The following is a 26,584-nucleotide window of genomic DNA, read 5'->3' as shown; positions in this document are numbered from 1 at the left end:
ACATGGGAGTTACATTCAGCGGCAGTGTCCCAGGTCCTTTGGGTGGCATGTACCTGACTTACACCTGACTTATCAGTGTGCAGACCATCTCTGCTGGGTTTCTGTTTCAGCCTCCAGCACGGCGATAAACAAAAGCCATTTAACACACACAGCACCTTTCAGTCAGCCTCATCTTAAAGTGGTGATGAATTGCATTATTGGACACCTGAAATAACACCGTAGCCCGGATTTGCTCCAGGAAACATTCAGTCTTGCTCATAAAAGGTGGATAAACTTTCAGCAGCATGTCCAAGTCACCCAGGAGCGGAGGTGGTTCCCTGAGTTCCACGCCCTGCACGACAAGGTCGTCAGCACCATGCAGAGCACGAGGTCACCTTCTGCTCGCCATTGATTTCTACCTTCTGTGATGAGAGACCTGCGCACCAGTGATAAAAATCGGGAACTTTCATAAATGTCTGATATCTCTGAAGCAAATCTGTGTGTCGTCTGCCATGTGGCCGATTCACACTACAACGTGGCCCTCAGCCAGATTAGGGCTTTGATTGGCAGGCAGTGTTAAACTGAGGATGTTAAGGCCCAATATGCCCTTCGGATCATTGAATCTATGCTGTCTTCCGCAGAGGATCTAGTTGGCAAGATCGGTGTGTGTCTCAGAACCTCTATGTATGTGCACGCTCTCTGCAGCTGATCTCAGATCAGACAGATTATTTCGGAAGGGTCAGCTGATCACGTGCACACGCTGCCTTCCTGTCTATCTCTGTGATCCCCGGAACTGAACCAGCCGCTCTGGAAGCTGGCTTCTCTTGGCCCCATCTCCTGGGCAACGAGCATGTGGCCATGGAGCCGATCGGCTTACAGCCAGACGAGCGGCAGGGAGAGCAGAGCGAGCACTGAATAATGGATTGGCGGTGTGATGGTGTGTGTTCCTTTCAGCCACTTTGGTCAGCGGGTCTTTTTCGGGAGAAGAGACAAACGTGTCACGTTTTGATGTGACTGGAACAGCCTGCAGGATGTGGAGATGGAACAGAGACACCAGCACAGCTGACCAGGAAGGAAGCGTGGGTTCCTGTCGGCGCTGGTGGGAAATGAGCTCGAGGCCCACAGTGTGAGGGAATCCGGGTCGGACATGAAGGCCTGCCTGCTGCAAAATGGCCCAGACCCAGAGGATCCAGCTCTTGCTTTAATGGCTTTTAAGAACTCATGTATTTCAGCCACTGCAAGTTTGTGAGCGGCTGCCATGTTTACCTTTAATGCTAGTTTTTTACCACACTTATACCAGCTGTTGTCGCAGGGCAGAGACAAGAGGGCTACATGGCAGCGGAAATAGATATCCTTAGCTGTGGGGGGCAGTGGGTTTACCAGAATCAGGATGCCAGATGTACCAGGTCTAGTTGAGCTCATCACCCAGATGGTCTGCTTTGTGACCAGGGCGACTGCTCCCAGATCTAGTATCACCCCCCCCCCCACCCTTGTCACCATCAGTAAAGGTAGCCTGCCAGGGGGGAAACCACAGTACAATGGATCCCCATTGTTTTTGGACCCCTAGATGTTGTTACTTTGGTCTTGCCACCCTCTGGTGGCGACTGTGCGTACTGCAGCCTTCTGCAGAAACCCTGAAAGGGAAGATGTTGCTAGAGGGAGTTTAGGGACAGGACAGCGCGTTTGTGTTGGTCTTACTGCTTTCTGGGCTGTACGGTAGAGATGGCAGCCCTGCGCTGATGAAGACTGCTCGCACTTATGTTTACATATTTATCTGCACCGACGCTCGCTTTTCCGGCTGCTCCTGGTCTGGATCAGTGACTAAGGTAAACCATGCAGACGGATTCCCCACACCTGCTAAAAGCAAGTGCAGGCTGACAGTGCGCTTACAGAGAAGGATTTCTGAGGATCAACATGGCAGTAGGGGAGGGGACCCGTCTCTGTGTGTGCACTAGTGCCCGTGGTGCCCCCTGCTGGTGGTTGAACTCCTCATCAGATGGTCTGCTTGATGATGCAAGCAAGCAAGTTATGTGATGGCTAAGAAGGTGTCCCATCTGGTCGCTGCAGTTAGATGGAGTCGCTATTTACAGTGAGATGTTGCTGATCTCTACCCTCCCCCTCTCCCCAGGTCCGCAAACACATCTCAGACCTGTACGAGGACCTCCGCGATGGACATAACCTCATATCCCTGTTGGAAGTGCTGTCAGGGGTCATCCTGGTAAGGAAACGGCCTGACATACCCAGACCCTGAGAGCTGCCAGCAGTCAGTGAGCTTCTTTTCCTCTTCCTGCTGGGGAAATGTGCTTTATAGGGAGACACAAACTCTCAGGCGGTCTTGGTGCTGCCATCTCTGGGGTGTGCTGGAACTGCAGCAGCCATGTCTGTAATTTCTCCGCACGGCTCACAGAACCGAATGTCTTTCACCGAACCCTGCAGGTTTCCTGAAGCTGGTGTGTGAAATTAAGTGCTTTTGCTGTGCAAACGCAGATTTTCGGGGTGAACATGACGTGGAACACCTGAATTGGCGGTCTGACGGCATGGCATACGCCCGTTAATGCTCCACCTGGCCTTGGCCATTGTTTACATCACCTAAACAAAAGTTTTTGTTTTGAATTTTAATTTTGTCTGTAGATGCTAAATATTTGGGAGAGTGTTCATAGGAATACATTTTTATGAGTTCCATAAATACTTAGTGACTGACTTGGTCGCAGCCTGGATGACGTCCCCCGCAGGCGCAGGGCTGCCCCCGTTGAGGGGACATGTAGTGACTTTATATAGTTACCCTGTTTTATCTCCATTTGCCTTTATTTTCGTCCATTTTTTTGTTATCCTTTCTTCACTCTGTCTCTCCTTTGTCCCGTTCTCCATGACCACCCCGATGTCCCACTCCTTGCCCTCCTTCTCATCCTCCTTTCCCTTCCGTCCCCCTTTCATCTCTGTTTCTCTCTGATGCCCATAGCACAGGGGCGCGTCCTCCCTGCGGAGGGTGTGTGTGTCACGGCCCCCCCCGCTTATCTGCTTGGGGGGCGAGGAGGAGCCAGGCGCTCAGGGAGTACGTACACCTGCCCCCCCCCCCCCCCCCTGCAGTCCCACAGACCCAGAGTACCCCCCCCCCCCCCCGACTGCATGTGAGTGGAGTGGCTTGACCACACAGGAAGGCAGGCAGACAGACAGACAGACAGACAGATGCATGCACTCTTTCTCTTTCTCACACGCACACACATACACACGCACAAATATCCATGCACATGCAGCAGACCCGGAAGATTCCTGTCAGAAAGCTCATGGACACACTCACATGGAAGACCAGAGTTAAGGAGATTGACTCATACGTGCAGGTAGGGCCAGGGCAGTGGGACCTCAAATTTGATTCCTGGGCTTGGTCACCCTGCTGGCCGAGGGTGTGTGCATTCCGCTGGGGCCCGCAGGACCGGCCTCTGCATGGAGATTTCCTCCAGTTTCTCCCTTGCCCCCTCCCCCCCCCCCCCATGTGGCTTCCTGCAGTGATGACTAACCCGCACCAGGCGCTCGAGTGTGCATGCGTGCACGTCCGTGATCTTCTGGTTCCTGCGAAGCCGTCAGATCCTCAGCTGGTGCTTCATGCTGACCTGCGTCCTCTCACCCCATCCCTCTCTCCCCCTGCCGCCCCCTGTGCTGAAGGCCCCCTCCACACTCACGTCCCTTCCTCCTGTCTTCCCCAGCCCCGGGAGAAAGGCCGCATGCGGTTCCACCGGCTGCAAAATGTGCAGATCGCCCTGGACTTCCTCAAGCAGAGACAGGTATGCACCATTATGGGGACGGCGTATCTTTGCATATCTTATGTACAGCATGAGCATCGTGCCCCACATTCCCTGTTGTCAGACCTGCACACCTCCAGCTATCATGAGCTAAAAGCCACACCCCCTTCCTCAACAGGTCAAGCTGGTGAACATCCGAAACGATGACATCACCGATGGGAACCCCAAGCTGACGCTGGGCCTGATCTGGACCATCATCCTCCACTTCCAGGTCTGTCCCCCAGTGCCAGACCCTGCAGTGTGACTTGCCCAGCTCTCTTCCTGTGAGAGCTGTGTGTTTGCTTGGAGAGTTGGTTGGCCGGATATATGTTAGTGTGTGTGCACGCTGGTACACTGTAAGTGTGTGTATCCATGCTGTTGTGCCGTAAGAGAAAGTGCTTCACCTCAGATCCTGATCACGTATCATACTATGGAAAAATACACCCCAGATGATAACCGAAGCAGAACACATAATCAAAGATGATCATGCTCTGGTTTTGGTCTCTTGGAAATATTATTGCTTTCAGGTGTCATTTATACCTTTTTGTGTGACCTTGGTTTGGAATTACGCCACACTGAGATCATGTTGGCCTTTAAATCCCAATGGAAGGATATAATTTCTGCACTTGTGACCTCTTGGGACTCTCCGGGTCCTGCCAGGGAGTTTTGGGGAATTTCCAGCTTCAATCGGCTTGGGCTGCATGTTCCAATGGTCCTTGCTGTACAGGATGTGGAAGTTGGCCTGACAGGCTCACAGCAGCAGGGACGTCCCTCCTTCATCCGAGTGACTGTGTGTGTGCAGCATGACCTTGAGTGAACTGTGAGTTAAATAGACCAGGTAACCACAATGGCATAGAAATCTGGGATGTGTAGCTGGTAGCATGTGAAATAAACAGACGACTCATACCTGACCCGGAGGAATTTTATCTTGGTATGTTTGAACAATGGTGGCTTAATGGTTAGGGAAGCACACATGTAATCAAAAGATTGCAGGTTCGAATCCCCGACCAGCAAGGCACCACTGAGATACCCTGAGCTGAATTTGCTGACCCTTGCTGCGTCACATTGTCACATATGGGTTAAAAGCAGAGGACCCATAAGAACGTAAGAAATTTACAAACGAGAGGAGGATGGGCCATTCGGCCCATCAAACTCATTTGGGGGGAACTTAACTAGTAGCTCAGAGTTGATAAAATCTTATCTAGCTCTGATTTAAAGGAACCCAGGGTTTTAGCTTGTGCTACACTAGCAGGAAGACTATTCCATGCTCCAAATACATGCTGTGTAAAGAAGTGCTTCCTCTGATTAATTTTAAAATGTTCTCCAGCTAATTTTCACTTATGACCACAAGTTATAGTATTTAAACTAATATTGAAATATCCATTTGACTGAACAGCATCCAGACCTGATAGAATCTTATATACCTGGATCACACATTTCATTGTTGTGCACTGTGTGCTGTTGTGTGCCAGCAATGACAATTGATCACTAAATTCTAAATTCAAAAAAATTCTGTTGCACATTTATATACCGGCTCTTCCACTAGATGACCACTAGAGGCCGCTGTGCTCCAGAAGATCAATGTCATCTCAAGGCACAATAGGCTGGTTTCCTGGGTGACGTGGCCGCCTTCCTCTGCTGCCGTTCTTGGCTGCATGACTCTGCATATCAGGAGCAAAGGAGGATGGAGGGATGAGGGGGATATGGGAAGCTGATAGAAAGGCTGCATATGTGGCATCCTGAAGAGTAGGCCGGGGTATAGAGGTAAGGGTTCTGGCCAGGCTTTTGGAACAGGAGGTGCTGACCAGAGGCCAATCAGGAGCTGCTCCTGGCCCCGGTGAGAGGTTCTGAGGCTTCTGATTGGCTGGCTAATGTGTCTGAAGGTGAAGGGTCTCCCGCCCAGGTATAGTGCTTCCTTTAAAGGTATAGCTGGCTCCTTTAAAGAGCTGGCTTGTTGCCATAGCAATACCCAGCTGGCAGAGGTCGGCACCTGACAATAGCCACTTTGGTGGGTGCCTTGTGGGCCCTCATTTGTGTCAAATTGCAGTGTATATCCGGGGGGTCGGGTGGGTAAGGGGCATCGTGATCGATTTGACCTACTGGAGCTGCTGCTCTTATAAACATTGGGTGGATTGGTGAGGGGTGAGGGGTGGGGGTTGGCTGAAGAGGATTCTCCTCGTGATGCCTGCCCCCTGGTGGTCACTCCGGTGCAGTGACTTGCTGGTCAGTGTTGCCCGATCCCTGAGTGAGCTGAAATGCGTACAGCCTGTCATCTGATGGGGAACCGCCTGGTTTGCATCTCTAGGGATCTGCCATATTTGATGCTTGGTGATGAGGCTCAGCTGTTTTGGATATTGCTGTCTCCCCCAAGACGATTGCAGCCCATCTAGGGGACCTGTGTAGAGCTGTTGCTCAGTGAGCCATCTTGCTCTGCAGCCCATAATGTGAAACATGCTCTGGCCCTCTAAGGCCAAGTGTGCCTGATACGTCAAGCATGCACATTCTGCCGTGCTTCCTCAGTGTTTATTGGTGCGTCGCATTACTCCACTGCTGCATGTGATCCAGCTTGCGTGCAACATGCAGCAGTGCTCCGATTGGCCGCCTGGCCACCTGACCCCGCCCCTCAATGCTGCCTGTCTGCTATAGTTCTTCCTACCCTACTGGTCCCTGCTTCCAGCTAAATTTATCATCTCCCCTCACCCCAGTGCTTCTGCGTTCTTCCTTCCCAAACGTGCGTCCCTCTGCCTGTATCCCTCTCTGGGAGCCGCTTTTTGCCTCAGAGAGTAAGAACAGCATAGAAATAGTGAGGGAACTACAGGGAGAGGGAGGTGGTAGCAATGAAAAGGCAGATTTTTTTTCTTTCCTATTAGTAGCAGGTTGCCAACCAATTGCACCTCAGAATGGCTTTTAGGTCGAGTGTGTGTGTGTGTATTCTCTGAGCTGAAGAGCAGAAAGCAGCAGGGAGGGAGGGAGGTGGAAGTGGATAGGGGGAGGAGAATTATAGGAGTAAGGGAGGGGGGAGGATGGCGAGCAGCAGAGAGCCTGTAAGCTGCAGCAGACGGCACACACGGTGCTTTTTCCTCCACCGGCATTGGTGAGGGAGGGAGGGAGTGAGACAGAGAGCCACAGCGAGAGAAGGGAGGAGAGGGAAGCCGCCACCACTCGAGTCCCTGGCTTCAGCAGGATCTCCAGGCCCCGGTGTTCACAGAGAGCGAGACGCAGGCGCACTCACCAGCGCGGCACATCAAAGGATTACCCAGCCCTGCATCGGCTCGCGCACACAGACAGACACACACAGACACACACACAGAGGAAACGGATCAGAGGATCGACAAATCCCGCAGCCTCTGACACGCGCATCTACGGCGGATCAAGAAATCGCCCAGCCCTGCAGCCTGCCCCTCTCCCACTCTCTCTCTCTTGCACACACAGTAAAGCTCTCTCTCTTGGGAGCACCGTATCAATTGGATCTATCCACCAGTGCCTGCCGACGGACGGAGTCTGCGCCTCGCTCTCTCTCTTTCTCTCTCTCCGTTTCTCCTGACTGGCATCGTCCACCCTCTCTGCTCCTCGCTCGGCATCCTCTGGGTCACAGGACACCTCGCTAGCCCCCCGCCCGGTGCAGCCTGGCTAGCAGTGGAATGCCCAACCCGGGACGTCTGCCTTCCATGGCTTAGCATAGCCTAGCGCGTGCTAGCTTAACCTAGCCTAGCAGCCGCAGTAATTGGATTCAGGGACGTGGGGAGCGTGTCGGCGGGAGTGGCTGCCTTTGGCACGCCTGCGCTCACCAGTGGCGGCCCGGCACACGGACCAGAAGGGGCTGACTGGCTGCATCTGCGAATGGAGGGGTCGCCGTAACCGTGTGGCAACACCAAGAGTACACCAGCAGAGGGCGACGAGTGCGGCACTTATTTTTAGGTGCGTGCTGACTGGCGCCCGGTGAGAGCCCGGTCCTCGGTGTCAGGGTAGGTCTTGCGGAACAAAGAGCCGGCTGTTTGCGGTGATGTCAGCGCCGTGGCCCAGCGCCACGTGACGCCGGGGGGGGGGGGGGCGGCCACGGAGATCAGCGGGAGGGACCGACCCCCATGGGACGTGGCAGCCTGGAGAAATGCGAGTCAAAACGGGACTAAAATGGCAGCTCTGGTGATGATGCGGACAGCAGCAGTACTTTGGGGAGCCCTCGGGAGACGCGGTGAGTGGGGGGGGCACGTTCCGTAGCGACACCCTCGCCCACCGCCAGTCTGGGCCCCCTTCCTGTCATCTTGGCAGAAACGCAGCTACCCCAGTGCCTGCTGCTACTATCACTGACTGCAACGATGACGACGGTGACAATAACAACAACACAGGAAGCAGCGCGCTGTCGATAACACGTGGCTGCAGGCCATCCTGGGTGGCTCCTCCCCCAGGGGCATTCATCACGCATGCAGGGAGGTGTGGGCCTGGCTCAAGGGTATACCCCTGGCCCTCCTGTGCCGCGACACGTCTGCCCCCGCCTATGCACCTCTGCACTGCAGTCGTACAAGTCGCATGCTCATGGGCTTGCCGCCTGGACTCCTGTGATGAGACCCTCCCCCCCTCCCTGCACACACACACGGGGGTGCGACGTGACCACCCCCTGCCTGCAGCGCCCAGAACAGAAGATCACAGGAGACCAAAGGATTTCTGGGAAAGCAGAGTTGGGAATTTGATTTTGAAGATGTTGGTGTAGCTGCTGTGTGCCCTTGACGGCGTGTTTCTGTCAGTGAGTTGGGTCACATCAGTGCGCGTGGGGGGGGGAGGCTGAAGGAGTAACTGCAGAAGAGAAGCTGTGCAACTGGGGGACACAAACCTGTGCTGTACCAGCTCCTTACCTCCACTGCCCCTCACCTGTGCTTTTGGGTGCTGAACTTCTCCTCTCCTGTTCGTGCTCAAGGACTGAACCTCTCCCTTCTTGTGCATGCTAGGAGACTGAACCTCTTCCCTCCTGTTCGTGCTTGGAGACTGAACCTCTTCCCTCCTGTTCGTGCTTGGAGACTGAACCTTTTTCCTCCTGTTCGTGCTTGGAGACTGAACCTCTCCCCTCCTGTGTGTGCTGGGAGACTGAACCTCTTCCCTCCTGTTCGTGCTTGGAGTCTGAACCTTTTCCCTCCTGTTCGTGCTTGGAGACTGAACCCTTTCCCTCCTGTTCGTGCTTGGAGACTGAATCTCTCCCCTCCTGTGCGTGCTGGGAGACTGAACCTCTCCCCTCCTGTGCGTGCTGGGAGACTGAACCTCTCCCCTCCTGCGTGTGGTCTGGGACAGAAGCACTCCCATTTTCTACCCTTTTGTGGACATGGGTGGCTCTCTGGGGTGTGTGAAACAACAGCGGGAGGCTGGGGAAAAGAAAGTGCGCCCCCTGTCCCCAAAAAAGCGCATACGCTTCAGGTGCAGGCGCAAGTCCAAGCAAACGGGGCGGCACGCTGTGACCCGGGCACAGGAGGATGGGGGCCAGCCCAGCGCCAATAGGGTGGAGGAGGAGAAGGAGGAGCCCAGAGGCGCTGCCACAGAGGATCCAGTGGTGGCTGTCTGCGACAATGCTGGGACCACAGTAGCCAGGCCTGATGGTCCTGCCCGGCCAGATGCAGCTCTGTCACAGTCACCCGTGGGGAGTGCCGAGGAAGCGGCCCTACCCCAAGAATCCGGCTCGCAACCCTTGAGTCCTGGGCATCTGATCTCAGACCAGGCATCTACGGGAGTTGCTGGTGAGGGGACAGCCATTGGAAACATCACCCCTGGGGGGGGACGAGTGTGCCGGGTACGGGAGCGCGTGCAGGGGGTTCTACAGAGGCCCCGGATCTTGAGGTCAAACCAGGAGCAGGATGAGGACGATGAGGAGGCCGAATGGGGCGGTGCCGGGATGGACTGCTCCCCCGACGCGGAGAAGCGAGGTGTGGTGCACATCCGGGAGGCGGGGGGCAAGCTGTGTGTGGTGCGGACCGTGTACCCCCCAGACTACGGGGTCCTGCCGTGGGACAGAGGGGGGGTACAGGTGTGGGCGGAGCCGCCAGCCCCTTCTAGGGACACAGGAGACGTGCTCAGGGTGAAAGTCAATGAGGAGGTGCAGCAGGAGATCGCTGTGGTCCAGAGGGACCCCCAGTCATCAGGGTATGCCAGTGACCTCCCCCTCACCTCCCCGGACACTGGGGCAGTCAGCAGTAGCTTCTCGGAGATCCCGGACTCGCTGATGGACAGCCGTGTGTCGCCCTCGGAGGAGCCCACCCTCACCTCGCAGGTCAGGGACGGCCTGCTGCGGCAGCCATGCGGGCATTGCAGTACCTCACACAGCACCCTGAGGATCAAGCGGATTTACATGCGTCTCTGTGTGTGTGTGTAAATGACCAGCCAGTGCCATGAGTCAGCATGATGCTGCTGTGTATATCTGTCTGTGTGGGTCACATACGTTGCAGAGACCAGCTTTTCAGTCCCCTCACTTTCAACGTTATAAAAATTTGTAACTGCTGTCAAAAGACTAAAAATTCCAAGTATTGTATTTTGTTTAGCTACTTATGGTTAAGGTTAGGGCTGTTAAGGTCGTCATTGTTGGGATTAGTGTTTTTCCCAAAGAAATTAATTGATAGTCCCGATAAAGATATGAACGTGTGTGTGTGTGTGTGTGTGTGTGTGTGTGTGTGTGTGTGTGTGTGTGTGTGTGTGTGTGTGTGTGTGTGTGTGTGTGTGTGTGTGTGTGTGTGCGCGCGCGCATGCACGCCTGTGCATTATCTCCCAGCCCCTCCCCCGTGTCATCCTGACTTGTCCCTTGTGTCTAATCAGCCTGACACAGAGCACCCCCCGCATTTCCTCTCCTCCATTCCTCCTACCTCATCCTCTGCTTTTTTTGTCCCTCCACCCTCTCTGCCCCGTCTCCCCTACTGAGTCTGACAAAACGTCTCCCTGGTAGTTTTGGGGAGTGTCTATATGTGTGTGTGTGTGTGTGTGTGTGTGTGTGTGTGGGGGGGGGGGGGGGGGGGGGCACTGTAATTCAGTCCTAGTTACTCTGATGATCTACTTGCTAGCAGCAGCAGGGCAGCTGTTAGGTCGCTGGGGGGGGTGGGGGGGGGTGGATGCCCTAGGGTTGCCGGGGCGACGCCGTGGCCATGCTTGACTCCCGCCCTCATCGGAATAAAACCGCATTTAAAATGCGCATTAATCTGCCGGGCTCTCTACTGCCTCAGGGATGCGGCGGGGGGTCGGAAGTGTACTGGCACTTCAAAGGGCCATGCATGCCCGGCCCCACCCTGCTGGGGCCTTGGGGGCTTGCCTCCTGCCTCTGATCTCCGGCTCCCCCCATCAGCCCTCGCTCTCCCTGCTGCTGTGCCTCTGGGGATCTGTGTGCATGCGCCTGCTGCGTGGCGCCATGCTGAAGTGCGCCCAGGGCGGCGCTATAACCTGCGTCGTGAGCCGGATGCTGCGTTCAATCGCTGGTATGCCCCCACTGGCATGGGGACGGAGCCTGTGCCAGGCTCGCCACAGCACCCCGTCACCCTCAACCCCTCCCCCTTTTCTCCTGCTGCTGCAGTGCCCTGCTCATCTCTTCTGGGCCCTCCTCACTTCACTGCATGTATTCGCACGAGAGACATGGCAAAGCAGACAGAGAAAGAGGGATGATGAAGGAATACCAATGACCAGATCCAGGCACTGCCAGATACAGCAGAGAACAGCCTCCCTATTGTCCAGAGACGGGGGAGGGAGTGTGAAGGGCTAGGGTACAGAGCCACTGGGGGCAAAAGGGCAGCCTGGGGAAGGCTTGCTGATTCAAATCTCAAATGGGCCACTGCTCTTGTACCCTTAGAAAGGTCAAATTTCAAGCTGTTCTTATTTAGTGTCGAGCTGCATGTTTCCAATTAAAGTGTTCACCGGCGAATGGATGCGGATGTTATTGAAGTCAGGTGGGGTGGGTTTGATGACGCTAGCAGAGGGGTGGGGGGGGGAGGAGGGTCTGCCTGTGAGGAGCAGGTCTCCTGTGGGATGGATGGATGGATGAGGGTGCAGCCTTTGTATTGTGCAGTTATTCAGTGACAAAGCGTGGCTTAAAATAGTGGCTGCAGTAAATTAAAATATAACGGTTTCTAATCTTGTAGGAGTGCGGTTTTTTTTATTGTGATGTCACTTTTGGGATCTAGGTACCAGGTTATTGCCTTGTGCTGTCTTTACTGTGTGTGTGTGTGTGTGTGTGTGTGTGTGTGTGTGTGTGTGTATGTGTGTGAGAGAGAGAGAGTGAGAGTGAAATGAAGTGACTGAAAAGATTCACATGACTGAAGGGGGTGGATGGGTGGTAACAGTCTTGGGGTAAAGGTGTGGGCGAGACGGGGGCAGCACACGCTGATGGGCTCTCATCCCCCCCCCCCCCCGCCCAGATCTCCGAGATCTATGTGAGCGGCGAGTCGGGCGACCTGACAGCCAAGGAGAAGCTGCTGTTATGGAGTCAGCACGCCACAGAAGGCTACCCCGGCCTGCGCTGCTCCAACTTCTCCTCCAGCTGGAGCGACGGACGCATGTTCAATGCACTGCTGCACCGCTACCGGTGAGCTTGAACTGCACCCCCTATAGACTGGGCACCAAGGACCAGCATATGTGGAAGATATTTTGTACTGCTGATTATGAAATGCCGAAGTAAATTTGTGTGTTTAACCTTGTTTTAAAAGGGGTTACATTCTAAGCTGTCTTTTGAAATGATAAGTATTATGCTTATTAGCATAAAAAAATGAAATTTCTTACCTTGTCAGATGTACTGTTGGAGAGTGCAGGTTTACCCGGTTTGCATTTGCATTCGCTGTAAACAGCTAAATGTGGGTCAGAACGAGAGAGGTAATGAAAACAATCAACAGTCATTTTACAAATAAAGCAAGATGGCAGTAAAAGTCATTTGTTTGAGGTGTTTTCCCAGAAGCAGGTAAAAACACAATGCAGTGCACTTGTTTTTGCACTATTGATGAGGAGTGTTTCCTTTGCTCTGGCTAACTCTTTCTGGGTGACGTGTGTGTCAATGCTCAGGCCAGACCTGATCGACATGGAAACTGTAGCAAAGCAGAGTAGCCGCGAAAACTTGGAACAAGCTTTTGAGATCGCAGAGTCATTAGGGGTCACACGACTTCTGGACGCTGAAGGTACCGGACCTCTTTTCGCTCCATTACTGTAAATCGTATGAGCTGTCTGTCTGTGTCTGTTTGCCCTCTGTCCGTCTCTCTCTCGTCTGTCTGCCTCTCTGTCTATCCGTCTGTCTGTCTCTCTGTCTGTCCTTCTGCGCACTCATCCTCTTCGCTGTATGCTGACTGGCCACTCTCTTTTTTTTCCCATCTAGACGTGGATGTGCCTTCACCAGACGAGAAGTCTGTTATCACCTATGTCTCTTCCATTTATGACGCCTTCCCCAAAATCCCAGAAGGAGGGGAGGGCATTGCGCCTCATGTACGTTCAAAGACGCAGATGATGATGATGATGATGATAATGATGATGCTGATGTTGTCACATGTTGAGCATCCTACCAGTGAGCTGCTCTGCCTTCTGCAGGAGGTGGACCAGCGTTGGCCCGAGTACCAATCGCGCTTCACCTCGCTGCTCCAGTGGAGCCGGCAGCACACGGCCCTAATGGCCGACAAGAACTTCCCTCAGAATCCCGTGGAGTTGAAGGTGAGGAGCGATGTTTCACGGTGTGCATTAGACGTCCCCATGTTCGTCTGAATTATAGTTTGATCGGGCTGCTCTTTGTTCCGACTGTCCGCTGCCTTTCAACTCTGCCTGCACAGAAACTAATAGACAAAGGAAGCAACACCTATAATGTTCATCTGCTTAAGCAGCTTAGGAAGAAGATGGCTGGTAGGTAGTAGCAGTAATTTATCTGTTTTTCCTCAGGCTCTTTACAACGAATACGTCCACTTCAAAGAGACAGAGATCCCAGCTAAGGAGGCAGAGAAAAGCCGGATCGAGCAACTGTACAAACTGCTAGAGGTGCGGGAGGGGGCGAGGAGGTGGCTCCTTGCATGCCAGGGGCTGATGGGAATGGGAGGGGGCAAACTGAGGGGAGAAACTGATATAAGCGAAGTTTACAGGGAATGCTTTTGTTTCTGTTGTTCCTGTTTGTGATCATTGAGGGAGGGTTAGCCTGCTAACGTGTGTGTGTGTGTGTGTGTGTGTACACCTCAGGTGTGGATGGAGTTTGGCCGTCTCAAGCTGCCCCAGGGGCTGCACCCCAATGACCTGGAGGAGGACTGGGGCAAACTGATCATGGAGATGCTGGAGAGGGAGAAGGCTCTGCGACCGGCCGTGGAGAGGTGGGGGCTGCATGGACAGGCTCTATTTGGGCTGTGGGGAGACTGGGACTTGCTCTGTTTGGGCTGTGGGGAGACTGGGACTTGCTCTGTTTGGGCTGTGGGGAGACTGGGACTGGCTCTGTTTGGGCTGTGGGGAGACTGGGACTGGCTCTGTTTGGGCTGTGGGAAGACTGGGACTGGCTCTGTTTGGGCTGTGGGGAGACTGGAACTGGCTCTGTTTGGGCTGTGGGGAGACTGGGACTGGCTCTGTTTGGGCTGTGGGGAGACTGGGACTGGCTCTGTTTGGGCTGTGGGGAGACTGGGACTGGCTCTGTTTGGGCTGTGGGGAGACTGGGACTGGCTCTGTTTGGGCTGTGGGGAGACTGGGACTGGCTCTGTTTGGGCTGTGGGGAGACTGGGACTGGCTCTGTTTGGGCTGTGGGGAGACTGGAGTGGGATGTAATCAGTGTAGGTGTGTAGTCAGTGTGAGTCAGTGAATTACTGTACTGCACTGTGCAGATGAGTCTGAATACTTCAGTCATTTAAGGACATGTCAAGGGTGTGTGTGAGCCAGAGCGACCATAAAGATTGTGTCTGTCTCAGGTTGGACTCCCTGCTGCAGATAGCCAATAAAATCCAGAACATGGCTCTGGACTGTGAGGAGAAGCTCACCCTCGCCAAGAACACGCTACAGGCTGTAAGCTCACCTACCTCCGTGCATCTCTGTCTTTTGCTGTTTCTGCTGTAAAGTATAGGCGAGCATATCTGCAAGCATGTACATCTGAGTGGACAGGCATGTACTCGCTGGCATGAGGATCTTTGGGCCGGGCCAGTGAACGTGACTCGCCCTGTTCCTCTAGGATATGGCCCAGTTGGAGGACGGCCAGCCAGTCCGCTGTGAGCAGGACTTGGGGGTCTACCTGCAGGACTGCGAGGGCCTGCTCAGGCAGCTGCAGGTGGACCTGCAGATCCTAAGGGACGAAAAATACTACCAGGTGGAGCAGTTGGCCTTCAGGTGAGGCAGGGGGCGTGAGTGAGCGAGTGAGCAAGGGAAGGAGGGAGCAAGTGAGCAATCCTGCTTTGTTCTGCACAGGGTGTCACGTCTCCAAGAGGAACTGGTCGCCCTCAGGCTTCAGTGCTCCAGCGTCTACAGGAAAGGTCACTTCACCAGGAGCAGCGTAGGCGGAGAGCTGGGTGGCCAGTTGATGCCGGGCCGCGGCGGCCTCTCCTTGCCCTTGGGGGCCCAGACGCTGCTGGGGGCGGCAGGGGCGGTGGCGGCCCTCCTGCGCAGGCCCTTGTCCCGCTCCGAGATAGTAGCTGTGTCCTCCTCAGAAGATGAAGGAAGCCTGAGGTTCCTCTATGAGCTTCTTGGCTGGGTGGAGGAGACCCAGGTGAAGGAGAGGGCATGGAGGGCGTCTGACACCTGGGGGCTGCTTTCGTAAGAGGGGCCTCTATTGCTGACTCCCTTGTGACCTGTCACTCCTCCAGGACCTGCTGGAGCGGGCTGAGTGGGGCACAGACCTGCCGTCTGTGGAGCAACGGCTGCAGGAACATCGAGCCATGCACGGTGCCGTGGAGAACCTGCTGCAGAGTCTGCAGGAGGCGCGGCGCTGCGAGGTGAGGAGGAGCGAGGCCTCCCATGTGCTACATGACGCACACACTCCCTCTGAGCAGCCTGACGCCCGGCTCTTCCTCCTTCTTCCAGGCCACCATTTCCCCCACCTTCCGCAGCAGCTACACCGAGACACTGGCCAAGCTGGAGCACCAGTACTGCAAACTGCTGGTACGTGGTCATGTGACTGTCATTTTGCATGTCTCCATCATGTGATGGTATGTGAGGTCATGTGACTATTATTGTGCGTATCAATGTTGATTGTATATGTGAGGTCATTCTGGGGGAGGCTCCCTGCCCTCCCAGTAACCCCGTCATGACATGACTCAGCCCAGTAATGCTGGTGGAGATCAGCGTATCAGTGCTTCCTGTTGTGTAGAGTTTCCCCATCATCATGTCACCCGGGTCAGGTGACCAGGCCGGCTGCCATTCTTGGCTTCCGATGCTGAGCAAACGCATGTGCCTGTCACCATAGGAACACTCGTCGTGGCGACTGCGTTGCCTGGAGAGCCTGCGCGCCTTTGTGTCACGCTGCACAGAAGAGCTGATCTGGCTCAACGAGCGGGAGGAGGAGGAGCTGGCCTTCGACTGGAGCGACGGCAACACCAACGTGGCAGCCAAGAAGCAGCTCTACGCGGTAAAGCGTGCCGGTCCGGGTGCGACGGACCGGGCTGCCAGCCGCAGCAGGGTCCATGGATACCGATGCCGCTTGGCTCCTATTCGGGGGGATTTCAGGAAGGAGCCTCTCTGAGCGGGAATGAGGGTGAAATGGGAGAACAAAGTTTATGATTTAAGGCCAAATTTAGCAGACGGCTAAAGCCTTGAAGCTGGCTGTAATCCTGACAAAGGCGGTCAGCCAACGATAAATATGCAGTGTGTTTATAAATATAATAGCAGCTGTGGACGTGTGCGCTCAGAACGTCTGCAAAGAGCCCATAGGAGCCAATGACTTCTCCTCATAAGGTGCCTGGGGGGTGCTTCAGTACGAGCCTCGGATTCGGGGGGCCCCTTACGGTCTGCGGTGGCATCATCCCCAGCAATTGCAGATTACCATCGGCATGACGGGCGAGCAGCTTTACACTGAGCGGCCATAACGCGGCCCTTCCCAGCACGACGTGGCGACGGACAGGCAGCAGATGCATATCGCGTAGCCGCGCCCTCGTACCCAGACGCTGCGGCAGAGCTATATTGTCTTTTTGATGTGACTGGATTTCCGCCGGTTTCCGCAGGACATGAGGTCAGAGCTGGAGGAGAAACAGGACGTGATGCGTATCCTGCAGGAAACGGCCGATCGCCTCTGCCAGGAGAACCACCCGGCCAAGCAGACGGTGGAGGTGAGGCCCCCTGCTGGCTGTCGTGGGTTGATGGTTGGGGGGGGGGGCTTTGCTGCCTGAACTGTAATGTATTTATGTTCATTGTCCTGTACTGCTTACCCTGCCTGCCCGGGTGCCTGTGTGTGTCGGTGCAGGAATGCTAACCTGCCTGCTCTGTCCCATGCCCGCTCAGGCTTACAGCGCCGCCCTGCTGACCCAGTGGGAGTGGGTCAGACAGTTGTGCCTTTGTGTGGAGCAGCACCTGAAAGACAATGGCACCTATTTCCAGGTGGGTCCCCATCTGTCCGAGGGTGCTGAGCAGCCTTCAGCTCCGTCGGCAGGTTCCAGGGCTTGACTGACGGCCTCTTTCTCTCTCTCTCGGCTTCGCAGTTTATGAGCGACGCGAAGGAGTGTGAGAGTTACCTGCGGCAGCTGCAGGACAGCATCAAGAGGCAGTATACCTGCGACAAGAGCAGCCGCCTGGGCAAGCTGGAGGACCTGCTGCAGGACTCCATGGTGATGCATCCCCCTCCCTGCCTCACCCCCGCCCCCTTCTGTCTTCCTCATACGCACACACCCTGTCATAATGCAGTACCTCTCTCTCTGCTTTCGACCAATACCTATTTCAGGGGAGATTCTAGAATTTTGTAAATTGAGGGGCATAAGTGGGACCAACCTTATTATCTAGTAACATGTTTTTAACTGGTGATTGACAGGGGAGGTGACATACCAGGGGCCAATCAACTTTCAGCTAAGACCAATGCCTCTGTGGCCCTGCCCCTCTATACAGCCATGACCCATTTTTCTTTGTGTGGTTTTTCTTTCTCACTTTTCACCAATCACTGGTTGTTTCAGAGGTGGTTTTCTTTAGCCAGCTGGCGCTGGCTGTGTTGCTAAAACGTCACTCTGGCAGATAGTGTTCAGATCAGGCAGAGGCATATCAGTGACTCGGAGAGGAGCACGTGGCATGTCCACGCCCCCTTTGGCGGCCGGCGTGGTCACCTGACATGCAGCAGATGGCATGCTGGGAGTGGGTGGCACGGAGCAGGCCAGAAACAGCAGGCATTCCTGCCCAGGGCATATGGAAGAGCCGGTCAGTGGCATCACAGGAAGAGTGCAGGATAAATACTAAACCAGAGGTAGAGGTTCGCACATTACAGGCGGATAGGAAGGTGATAGTGAGTAAATATGGGGTGGGGTCTGTTTATAGGTATAAACTTGAATTAATCTGTCGGACATTTTGATGATGTGCTGGAGTTCTGTGTGTGTGTAGCTCCCTGTGTGAGGCGTGGCTGTGTGTGTTACCCTGACAGAGTGCTTGTTGGTGTGGGTTACTGCATGCCCAGCACGGTCCTGCTAGCTCTCGCCAGTAGCAGAGGTTATGCAGAGTACTGCTGGGTCCCACAGCAATCTTAGTATTTTCTGTAGGATCTGTGTGTTAAATGCATGCCTCTTTGCTGGCTTTTCCTTTTCTTTGAATTTGGCATGTTTTTTTCATGTTCTACTATTCTCTGTTTTCTTTTAAATTCCATCAATTTTTCTTTACTGTACCACCTAAAAATGCCATACTTTAAACCCAGAACTCAGATTTGGCCCGGATAGATTTCTGAGTGACCTGCTGCACTCTGAGCTGTGGGGAGAACTATGGTGGGGATTATGGGCTGGTAGCAGATTTCTAATCAAGGTACTGGCTCGATGCATCAGTGAGTGCTGTGACACTTATGTCACCCCAGTAGGACAGAAAGAAGTCTGTGATTCGTGGATGGGAGCAATGTCTACCTCTGTCAGCTCATCTGATTGGTCCTTTTTTTGATTGACAGGAAGAGAAGGAGCAGCTGATTGAGTATCGCAGCACTGTGGCCAGCTTGGTAGGCCGGGCGAAAACGGTGGTGCAGTTGCGGCCGCGGGGTGCTGACAGCACCCTGCCCACCACAGCCACGCCCATCCGCGCCATCTGTGACTACCGGCAGATTGAGGTATACCACGCCTATCACCCACTACCGAGCCTCATGCACCACCTCCCACTGCCTCATGACCCCACCTCATAGCCCTGTCCCCCTGAACCAATCTTGAATGTTGGCAGTCTCACCCCAGCACATCATGCACTGCTAAGTGTCACACATGATTTACTGCCATCGAACCCTCCGCCCCTCTAATGTACGTTCTTATGAGTCTGAAAGCATAAAACAGAAGTAGGCAGTATGTTGTTTTCTTAAAGGATGCTGCTGCCTGTTCTCTGCTTTGTGGTGTGTGAATTTGTCATATTGACACACTGCTTTGGTGAATCATTTCATTTGTGAGTTGTCTGTGGGCCAGCAGACAAATCAAGGTTAATGCAAGCCTTGCATCCAGGTGGCGGGGAATTGCGCAGTTAAGCCCCTCGTTAAGCAGATTTTTGACTCCTGAATTATATGTTTGTAACACCTGCCTTGCATCAGCAGTTCATCCCATAGCTGATTCCATGACTCCAGGAGTCGCAGGCAAATGTCTCCCAGAATTCCCCTGGGCTGCTGGCCCGGTGTGAGGCTCTGACTATTTTAAGTGAAGTAATGATTTTTCCTTTTCTTTTGCTGAGAAGATGTTTTTAAGTGAAGCTCTGGCTTTACTCTCTGCCTTTTCATTAAGCTGAGGATCTCTCTTTACACACATTGAATTTCCCATTGATCCGGACCTACATTGGCCTGCCTCTCTTCCTGATTCGTCGCCTCCTGTCTACATTAGGCCTCCGGTTTCTCCATCATTCCTGTACCTTTGTGATTTTTTTTCTGCCTTTTCTCAAGGCTACGACCAACGTGACCATCTTGGGTTTTGTAGCTATTACCTATCGATGAGCTCTCAGTTCAGTTCTGGGTTCTTTATACAAAGCAGTTTTGCCTGGCGTGAGTGCCGCTGAGATGAAGGTACCCGGAAGTGTATTTTTTTATTTTTATTTTTTTTTTAATAACTTGAGGCTGTATTGTGGTCGAGATCACACAGCCTACTGGTTGAGACACCAGTAGTGCTGCCTGTGGTTTTTCCACACAGGGTGTTCAGGGCTGAGCATCATTCTGCCGGTCACCCCTCACACCCAAACACTGTCACTCCCATCACCCCCCCCCCCCCCCACGCTTTTCACCCCCCCACCCCCCCCCCCCCGATGCCCACCCTCTGCGCTGTGGGCCTTCTCATAATGTGTCATCCTATTAAAATGAATCTGTTTAACTAAGCGAGCTCTCTAACAATGCCCAAAAGTAATCTCTCTCTTCCTCCCCTCCTTCCCTAATCTTCCCCTTCTCTTTTTCCCCTGCTCTCTCCTCCTCCTCTTCCTTCTTCTTCTTGTCTGTCTACATGCGGGCTGGCAAGGCCGATGCTCAGGTATCGAGCTCTCGACTGCTCTCACCTCTGTATTTCTTAAGTTTGAAGCACTCAGATTAACAGTCAGGGAGGCACTGCACACCCTTGGGTAGCAGCTGCGGGGTCCTGCTCTCACGCCTGATTCAGTGTAGCTCTTGAGTGGTTGAATTCCTCCACCACATGTTAGAAATGAGACTGGTGGGGTGGACATCGTCTAACAGCATAGCCAGCCTGCTCCTTAAGAGCCACAATCACACATGGTTTGCAGTTAATTGGTGTTTTAATTAGTACTGTATTTGTGGTTTGTTGGGTCCGTTGGTTTCCTGGTTATGGAATTGCTTCCAGTTCTAATATATTACAACATTATCCAAAGTGACCTCTATCTCTCATGGTCTGGAGTCACCACCTTTCGACCCTAACATGTTCTATATAGATAAAAAAAACTGGAGATTGAGTGGTTAATTAGCAGTGGATCTGAGCTGTAACTCATGCTCTTGGTGGGAGAGGAGTGCCTGTGATTCTGAGACTCGGTTTGGTTAGACGGCGGCCGGATGGGAAGCCGAGGGTGGCCTTGCTTTATGTGGCATGTCTGTCTGGCTTGGCTCTGTCTGAGAGGGAGGTAAGGACACAGTAATTCTGTCCCACACGCTGCTGCACATTCACTGCACCGCGCCCTATGCCGCCCCCCCTTGGCAGCTGTGCCGAGCATCATTCCTGTTGGTTTATTCGTATTCTTCCTGTGTAATGCCGGGATTCCACCTGACTTAAATATAATCGCTTGTCCAAATGAGGATGACTCTGGGGCGACAGTGGGCCCCTTTTTGCTGAGTGGGCACTCTGCGGTCCAGCCGTAGGTTTGTGTTGGCGGTTCCTGGCCTAGCTGTCCCCCCCGACCCCTCACTCCCCCCAGCGAGTGCCAGGCCAGGGCACCCCAGCAGCTGTCTGCTGCCAGCTCATTTCCCGTTGTCTTAATGCTGATCCCCATTGTTGCTTCATTTCTGCTGTCCCTCTCCTGCCTTTTCCCATCTGGCCCGCTCTCTCTCACTCCTCTCTCTGTCTCCTCGTCTCACTCTCTCTTCCTGTCTCTCTCCGCTGCCCCGCTTCCCCATTCCCCCGTTTCCCAGATCACCATCACCAAGGGAGAGGAGTGCGTCCTGGAGGATATCTCCCAGCGCACCAAGTGGAAGGTCATCAGCCCCAATGGCAACGAGGCCATGGTGCCCTCCGTCTGCTTCACCGTCCCGCCGCCGAACAAGGAGGCCATCGAGATAGCCAGCAGGTGGGCTACACGCGTGTGCATTCCCCAACCCGCACCCGCACCTCTCGCTCATTCACACGGTCGTCATAGTGACTCACACACACGTGCAGTGCCCTGAAACTGTGCGCTCTCTGAACATCACGTGCTGCGTGTGCAGGACCGAGCAGCTCTACCAGAATGTGATGGCCCTCTGGCACCAGCTGCATGTCAACATGAAGGCCGTGGTGTCCTGGCATTACCTGCAGAAGGACATCAGGGCCATCTCTTCATGGAACCTGGACACGGTGAGAGCTGGTGCCGCTGCCCAGACCCTCTCGCCCGCGTTTCCTTGCCTGTCCATCCCTTTACCTGCATCTCTGGTGTAGTGTGTCTGATACGTGTGCCCTCCCAGTCACGGCTGACCCGCCCAGTCCTCTCCCACAGGTGCGCTCCCAGTCCGCGGATGACAGGCGGCAGGCTCTCGACCACCTGGAGTCTCACCTATCTGACTTCCTGGCGGACAGTCGGGAGAGCCCCCTGTTCACCCCTGCGGAGCGCTGGGACCTGGAGAAGGAGGCAGAGAACAGCCGCGCCCACTGCCAGGCTCTCCTGATCTCCATGGAGACCGGTATCCCATCATCCTCTTGTTGTCTAATTTATCTAATTTTGTGCTGCCTGAAGTCACACAGGGAAGTTTCTTCATCCCAGAAGAAAGCCTTCATCCCATTATTGAGTAATCCTGTTATTCTAATGCTTTCTGTTTCTTATTTTAATAAATGGCCATTTTCCCCGACAGTGGAGAAGGACGAGTCCGTGTCCCGCGCCTACCTGTTAGAGCTGGAGAACATCAAGCGGCACCTGGAGGGTGCGGAGCAGCGACTGAAGAAGGGCATACAGGCCCCGCCCCCTGGCAGTGCCAGCAGTGACGCGGCTGACAATGCCATTCACATTGCGGAGGCGGAGGTTAGTGGGTGTGTGGGGGGGTGGTCTCCGGGAGCCGGCACCCTTTTCACCCTGGCTGGGGGGATCCCTCCGCTTAAGCCGCGTTTGCAGCGAGAAGCGAGATTAGTGCCAGTGTTTCTCAGTGTCCTCATTTAGCGGCAGAGCTCTGCTTAAGCTTTTTGCTGAAAGGTACTGGCTGAAGTACATAGTGGACCTTTATACAAACTGGGACCCTGCTATGGGTGCGAGTGGTGGCTCCTTTCTGTTGACAGGAGGAGCACAGGCACCATGTAAAATAAGGAGCGCAAGAGTGACTTTGGTGAGGAAAATGCAGCACCGTTGCGTGGCTGCAGATCTATGACACTCAGCCCTGCTGCCTTAACACCCCTCCCTCCCCCCTTGACAGCGGCTGCAGCAGGATCTGGGTGGCCTCCGCTCGGACCTGGGCGACGTGTCCCGCCGTTGCCTTGGGTTCTTCCAGGAGAAGCCGAGCTCCTCCAGTGTGCCGGTGCTGCGTACTCAGCTGGGCCTCACCGTGGAGCAGATGGATCGGGTGCACGCGCTGTCCTCCGTCTACCTGCACAAGTGAGGGGGGCGGCCAGGCAGCCCACACAGCCTCACATGCCGGCTCAGTCACATGCAGACACAAACTCAGTCACAGACACACACACTCAGTCACACACACAGGCATGCACAGTCACATGCACAGACAGACACCTACACAGTCATTCACACCCACAGTCACACTCGCACGGACACACTCTCACACATGCTCAGTCACGTGCAGACACCTATGCACACACAGTCACACACACGCACAGACAGACAGAGACACACGCACTCAGTCATGCAGTGACATGCACACGCACACAATCTCATGACACACACACGCACACTTGCATCCCGGTCAGTGTTCTGTGTTTTGGTAATACCTTGGCCCCGCATGTTAGGGCCTTGCCCAGCCTCACCTTTTCTCACGTGGCCTTCATCCCTCAGGCTGAAGACGGTGGACGTGCTCATGCGGAGCTCACAGGCCGCTGAGAGCCTGGTGAAGAAGTATGAGAGCCGGCTGAGTGAGGAGGACATGGTCCCGGCTGACATTAATGCCATCCAGGCCCTACGGGACCAGCTGGCGGTGAGGGAGCAGCCAACCCTCACATATTGCCCCCTGCTGGCTGGCGCTGGCACTGCCACGCTCACTTTCACCTTTGCTCACCCTAACATCAGTTAACTGATACACAGAGACCCCCTGATGCATATGCATGGGCTGACTGATGCTCAGTCACATGCTTGACTCCTCCACCTCCCTTCCCCCTCAGAGGTGGCAGTCTGAACTGGGCCAGCACGAGGTGGTCTTCCAGGCCCTCGCTGACGAGGTCCGCCGAGCCCAGGAAGCTGCGACCCAGTTTCGGCAGCTGCATCCGGAACACAGCCCCGAGCTGGAGAGGTACCAGGAAAGGGCGGCCCAGCTGGCTGAGAGGTGGGCTGGTGTACACAGACAGATCGAGACCCGGTGAGTGTTCAACGGAATGGACCCTAGGTGGGCGCTACTGAGGGGGAACGTGACACAAAAACATTCCTAGGTTCTGTTATCAGGTACCTGGCTACAGCATACAGTTTATCTTCCGTGTGTTTGCATTTCAGGCAAGTGGACCTGGAGATGCTCGGTTCTGTTCTGCAGCAGTACCGGCAGGGTCACTCGGCGCTGATCCACTGGATCGAGGAGACTACAGAGAGGCAGGAGAACACGCAGGCCGGACAGACGGACAGCAGGGTGCTCTCGGAGCAGCTGGCCCAGCAAACGGTGCGTGACGAGATAGAGGCTGGAGCAGAAGAGGGTGGATAGAGGAGGAACCTGAGTGAGGAGGACATGCAAATGCAGGAGAAGGAAGGAGAAAAGGAGGTTTAACACTAGAACCGCTGGTGTTTTCTTGAGCTCCTCTAAGCACTAGCAGCATACTGTATATATCACACCTTTCCTCTTGCTATTGGCCCATCAAGGAAACATTGAGAGAGTCAGAAAGCCTCACAGCTGCCCAAAAACCCAGCAAAATACAGATGTGTTTATGCCATTTGGTTCATTGCTCATTGATTACAGTATTCGTTTCGATAGATTAATCTTGTGAAATGAATCCCATACCGGCAATAAAATAAAGGCCTTTCTTTAACATAAATACCAAAAGAATTAATCACTTTAATTGCTATTAGAGTTGGCTATGGGTGGTCTTATTATTCTAAAAAGATATTAAAAGGGACTCAGGTATTTATTTAATGTTTATCAGAGTAACAATTTAACGGAATGACAAGCTGCTTCATCCAAAAACTATTTTACAATTAATTTAATATAAAACGTACATTTTTTTTAAAAGAAGTGTTTCACCTGGGCTGATATCTAACATTATGCAGTTGTTTTCAAAGCAGAAACATGATATCACCGTTATTTAATTCTATATAAATAAGTCTATTTATCCAACATCTTGTAAAATACATACTGTGTTTGAGAACTTTTCAGCTTTATGATTTCAGGTCAGAGCTGCTAGTCTATTAGGAACATTATGACTTTTTGGTTGAGGCTGTTATATTCACTGCTGTTAACATGAGTACGTCTCGTTTGGCAGTTAGAGTTCCACGTTCTTTGGCATGGGAAAAGGCGGTTCTAGTGTTAAGGTACCGGGGGGTCGAGTTGCAGTTCAGCTGGGTTTATGGTCTAGGACAGTGTTTTCCAACCCAGACCACAGGGACCAGACAGTCCATGTTATTGCTTTGGGAGCTGGGAGGCAGCAAAAATGTAGACTGTCTACAGGTCCCCAAGGACCGCATTGGGAAACATTGATCTAGGAATTAGGCAGGATAGCTGATGACGCTTTCTACGGCTGTAAGGAAAAAGAGGCCAGTGCCTGTGAAGGAGGTCGGTTTGTGACCGAGGAGTTTTGCTTTGCGAGGTGTTTATTTCTCGCCTGACCCTGCAGGCCCTTGTTGCTGAAATCGAACAGAACCAGGTGAAGCTGGATGAGTGTCAGACGCACTCCAAGCAGTACAGCACCGCAGTGAAGGTAGGGTCGCGGGCCCCGGCATCCAAGCTGCGGGCCGTGCCCGTCTTCATGTGACACCGCACGCCTCGTGCCTAATGTCTCTTCACACCGATAGGACTATGAGCTGCAACTGATGACGTACAGAGCCTTTGTGGAATCCAACCGGAAGTCACCGGTGAAGAGGAGGAGGATGCATTCTTCATCAGATGCCATCACACAGGAGGTATGACAGTGGTGAGGTGGGATCAGATCGGAGGGACAGCGAGCTCACTCTGCTCGTGTTGGGACAGTGTGCGTGTGCTCACACACTGTCGTGTCTCTCTCTGCCCCAGTTCATGGACCTACGCACACGGTACACGGCCCTGGTGACGCTGACCACGCAGCATGTGAAGTACATCAGCGATGCGCTGCGGAGGCTGGAAGAGGAGGAGGTCGGTCTGGCCCTCCGCACCGTTCACCTCCTCCCTGTCCCCGTGTCTGCGTCTGTCTCCTCTTTGTCTCTCTCTCTCTCTCTCTCTCTTGCTCCTTTACATCAGCCTATTCTTCACCATTCTGTGCAGAAAGAGGTGGAGGAAGAGAGACAAGCCAGGGTGGGCCAGGTGGCTGACCTGCTCTGCTGGACGAAGGGCCTTGAAGAGCGTTCAGGGGCCATCGGGGGTCCGAAGGCTGGAGAGCCGGGATCTGCTATGTCGTCACTGGCCGCACAGCAGGTGTGTCTAGCCGGGGAGGAGGAGCCGGGGGTTGAGGCACGGATGTGGAGCTATGAGGGTTAGGGGTGGAAGCAGCTGAACAGCCAGGTGGTGAAGGCTGGGGGGTGGAGCACATTGTGTGTCGGATTCACACACTTTGCTGACTGCTGGGTCCTTCCTGTCAAACCGCCCCCTGCAGGCCATTAGTGAGCAGCTCGCTGCCAGGAAAGAGGAGGTGGCAGAAGCCATCAGGAGCACAGAGGTCTTCCTGCTCTCCAGGCAGGCCAGCAAGTGAGTCCCGGGACGCCAGATAGTCACACAGACGCACATACATGGTCAGAGAGAGGTTCCCCCCACCCACCGGCAATGACACTGCACCCATGACTGTGCCTCCCCGCCCCACCCC

The 26,584-nt window shown here is 54.1% G+C and overlaps 1 protein-coding gene across 1 annotated transcript in view; it reads left to right on the top strand.

The window, feature by feature from the left end:
• macf1a (microtubule actin crosslinking factor 1a) overlaps positions 1-26,584 on the top strand; it is a 145,494-nt gene that overhangs the window by 49,029 nt on the left and 69,881 nt on the right. The window contains 32 exon segments of the mRNA XM_048993682.1: positions 2,108-2,197; positions 3,681-3,758; positions 3,895-3,987; positions 12,128-12,294; positions 12,765-12,877; positions 13,072-13,178; positions 13,281-13,400; positions 13,623-13,718; positions 13,914-14,041; positions 14,624-14,717; positions 14,881-15,035; positions 15,114-15,411; positions 15,509-15,637; positions 15,726-15,803; positions 16,108-16,269; positions 16,862-16,966; positions 17,139-17,234; positions 17,336-17,461; positions 18,766-18,921; positions 21,403-21,557; positions 21,694-21,820; positions 21,960-22,143; positions 22,312-22,478; positions 22,864-23,042; positions 23,454-23,592; positions 23,777-23,970; positions 24,102-24,261; positions 25,427-25,510; positions 25,605-25,712; positions 25,822-25,920; positions 26,050-26,199; positions 26,378-26,469. Of these exon segments, the coding sequence (XP_048849639.1) occupies positions 2,108-2,197; positions 3,681-3,758; positions 3,895-3,987; positions 12,128-12,294; positions 12,765-12,877; positions 13,072-13,178; positions 13,281-13,400; positions 13,623-13,718; positions 13,914-14,041; positions 14,624-14,717; positions 14,881-15,035; positions 15,114-15,411; positions 15,509-15,637; positions 15,726-15,803; positions 16,108-16,269; positions 16,862-16,966; positions 17,139-17,234; positions 17,336-17,461; positions 18,766-18,921; positions 21,403-21,557; positions 21,694-21,820; positions 21,960-22,143; positions 22,312-22,478; positions 22,864-23,042; positions 23,454-23,592; positions 23,777-23,970; positions 24,102-24,261; positions 25,427-25,510; positions 25,605-25,712; positions 25,822-25,920; positions 26,050-26,199; positions 26,378-26,469 (4,229 nt within the window).

The sequence above is a fragment of the Brienomyrus brachyistius genome, chromosome 23, assembly GCF_023856365.1.
Source record: "Brienomyrus brachyistius isolate T26 chromosome 23, BBRACH_0.4, whole genome shotgun sequence".
Classification (NCBI taxonomy): domain Eukaryota; kingdom Metazoa; phylum Chordata; class Actinopteri; order Osteoglossiformes; family Mormyridae; genus Brienomyrus; species Brienomyrus brachyistius.
The sequence above is the reverse complement of the archived record's forward strand: the minus strand, read 5'-3'. Positions and strand labels throughout refer to the sequence as shown.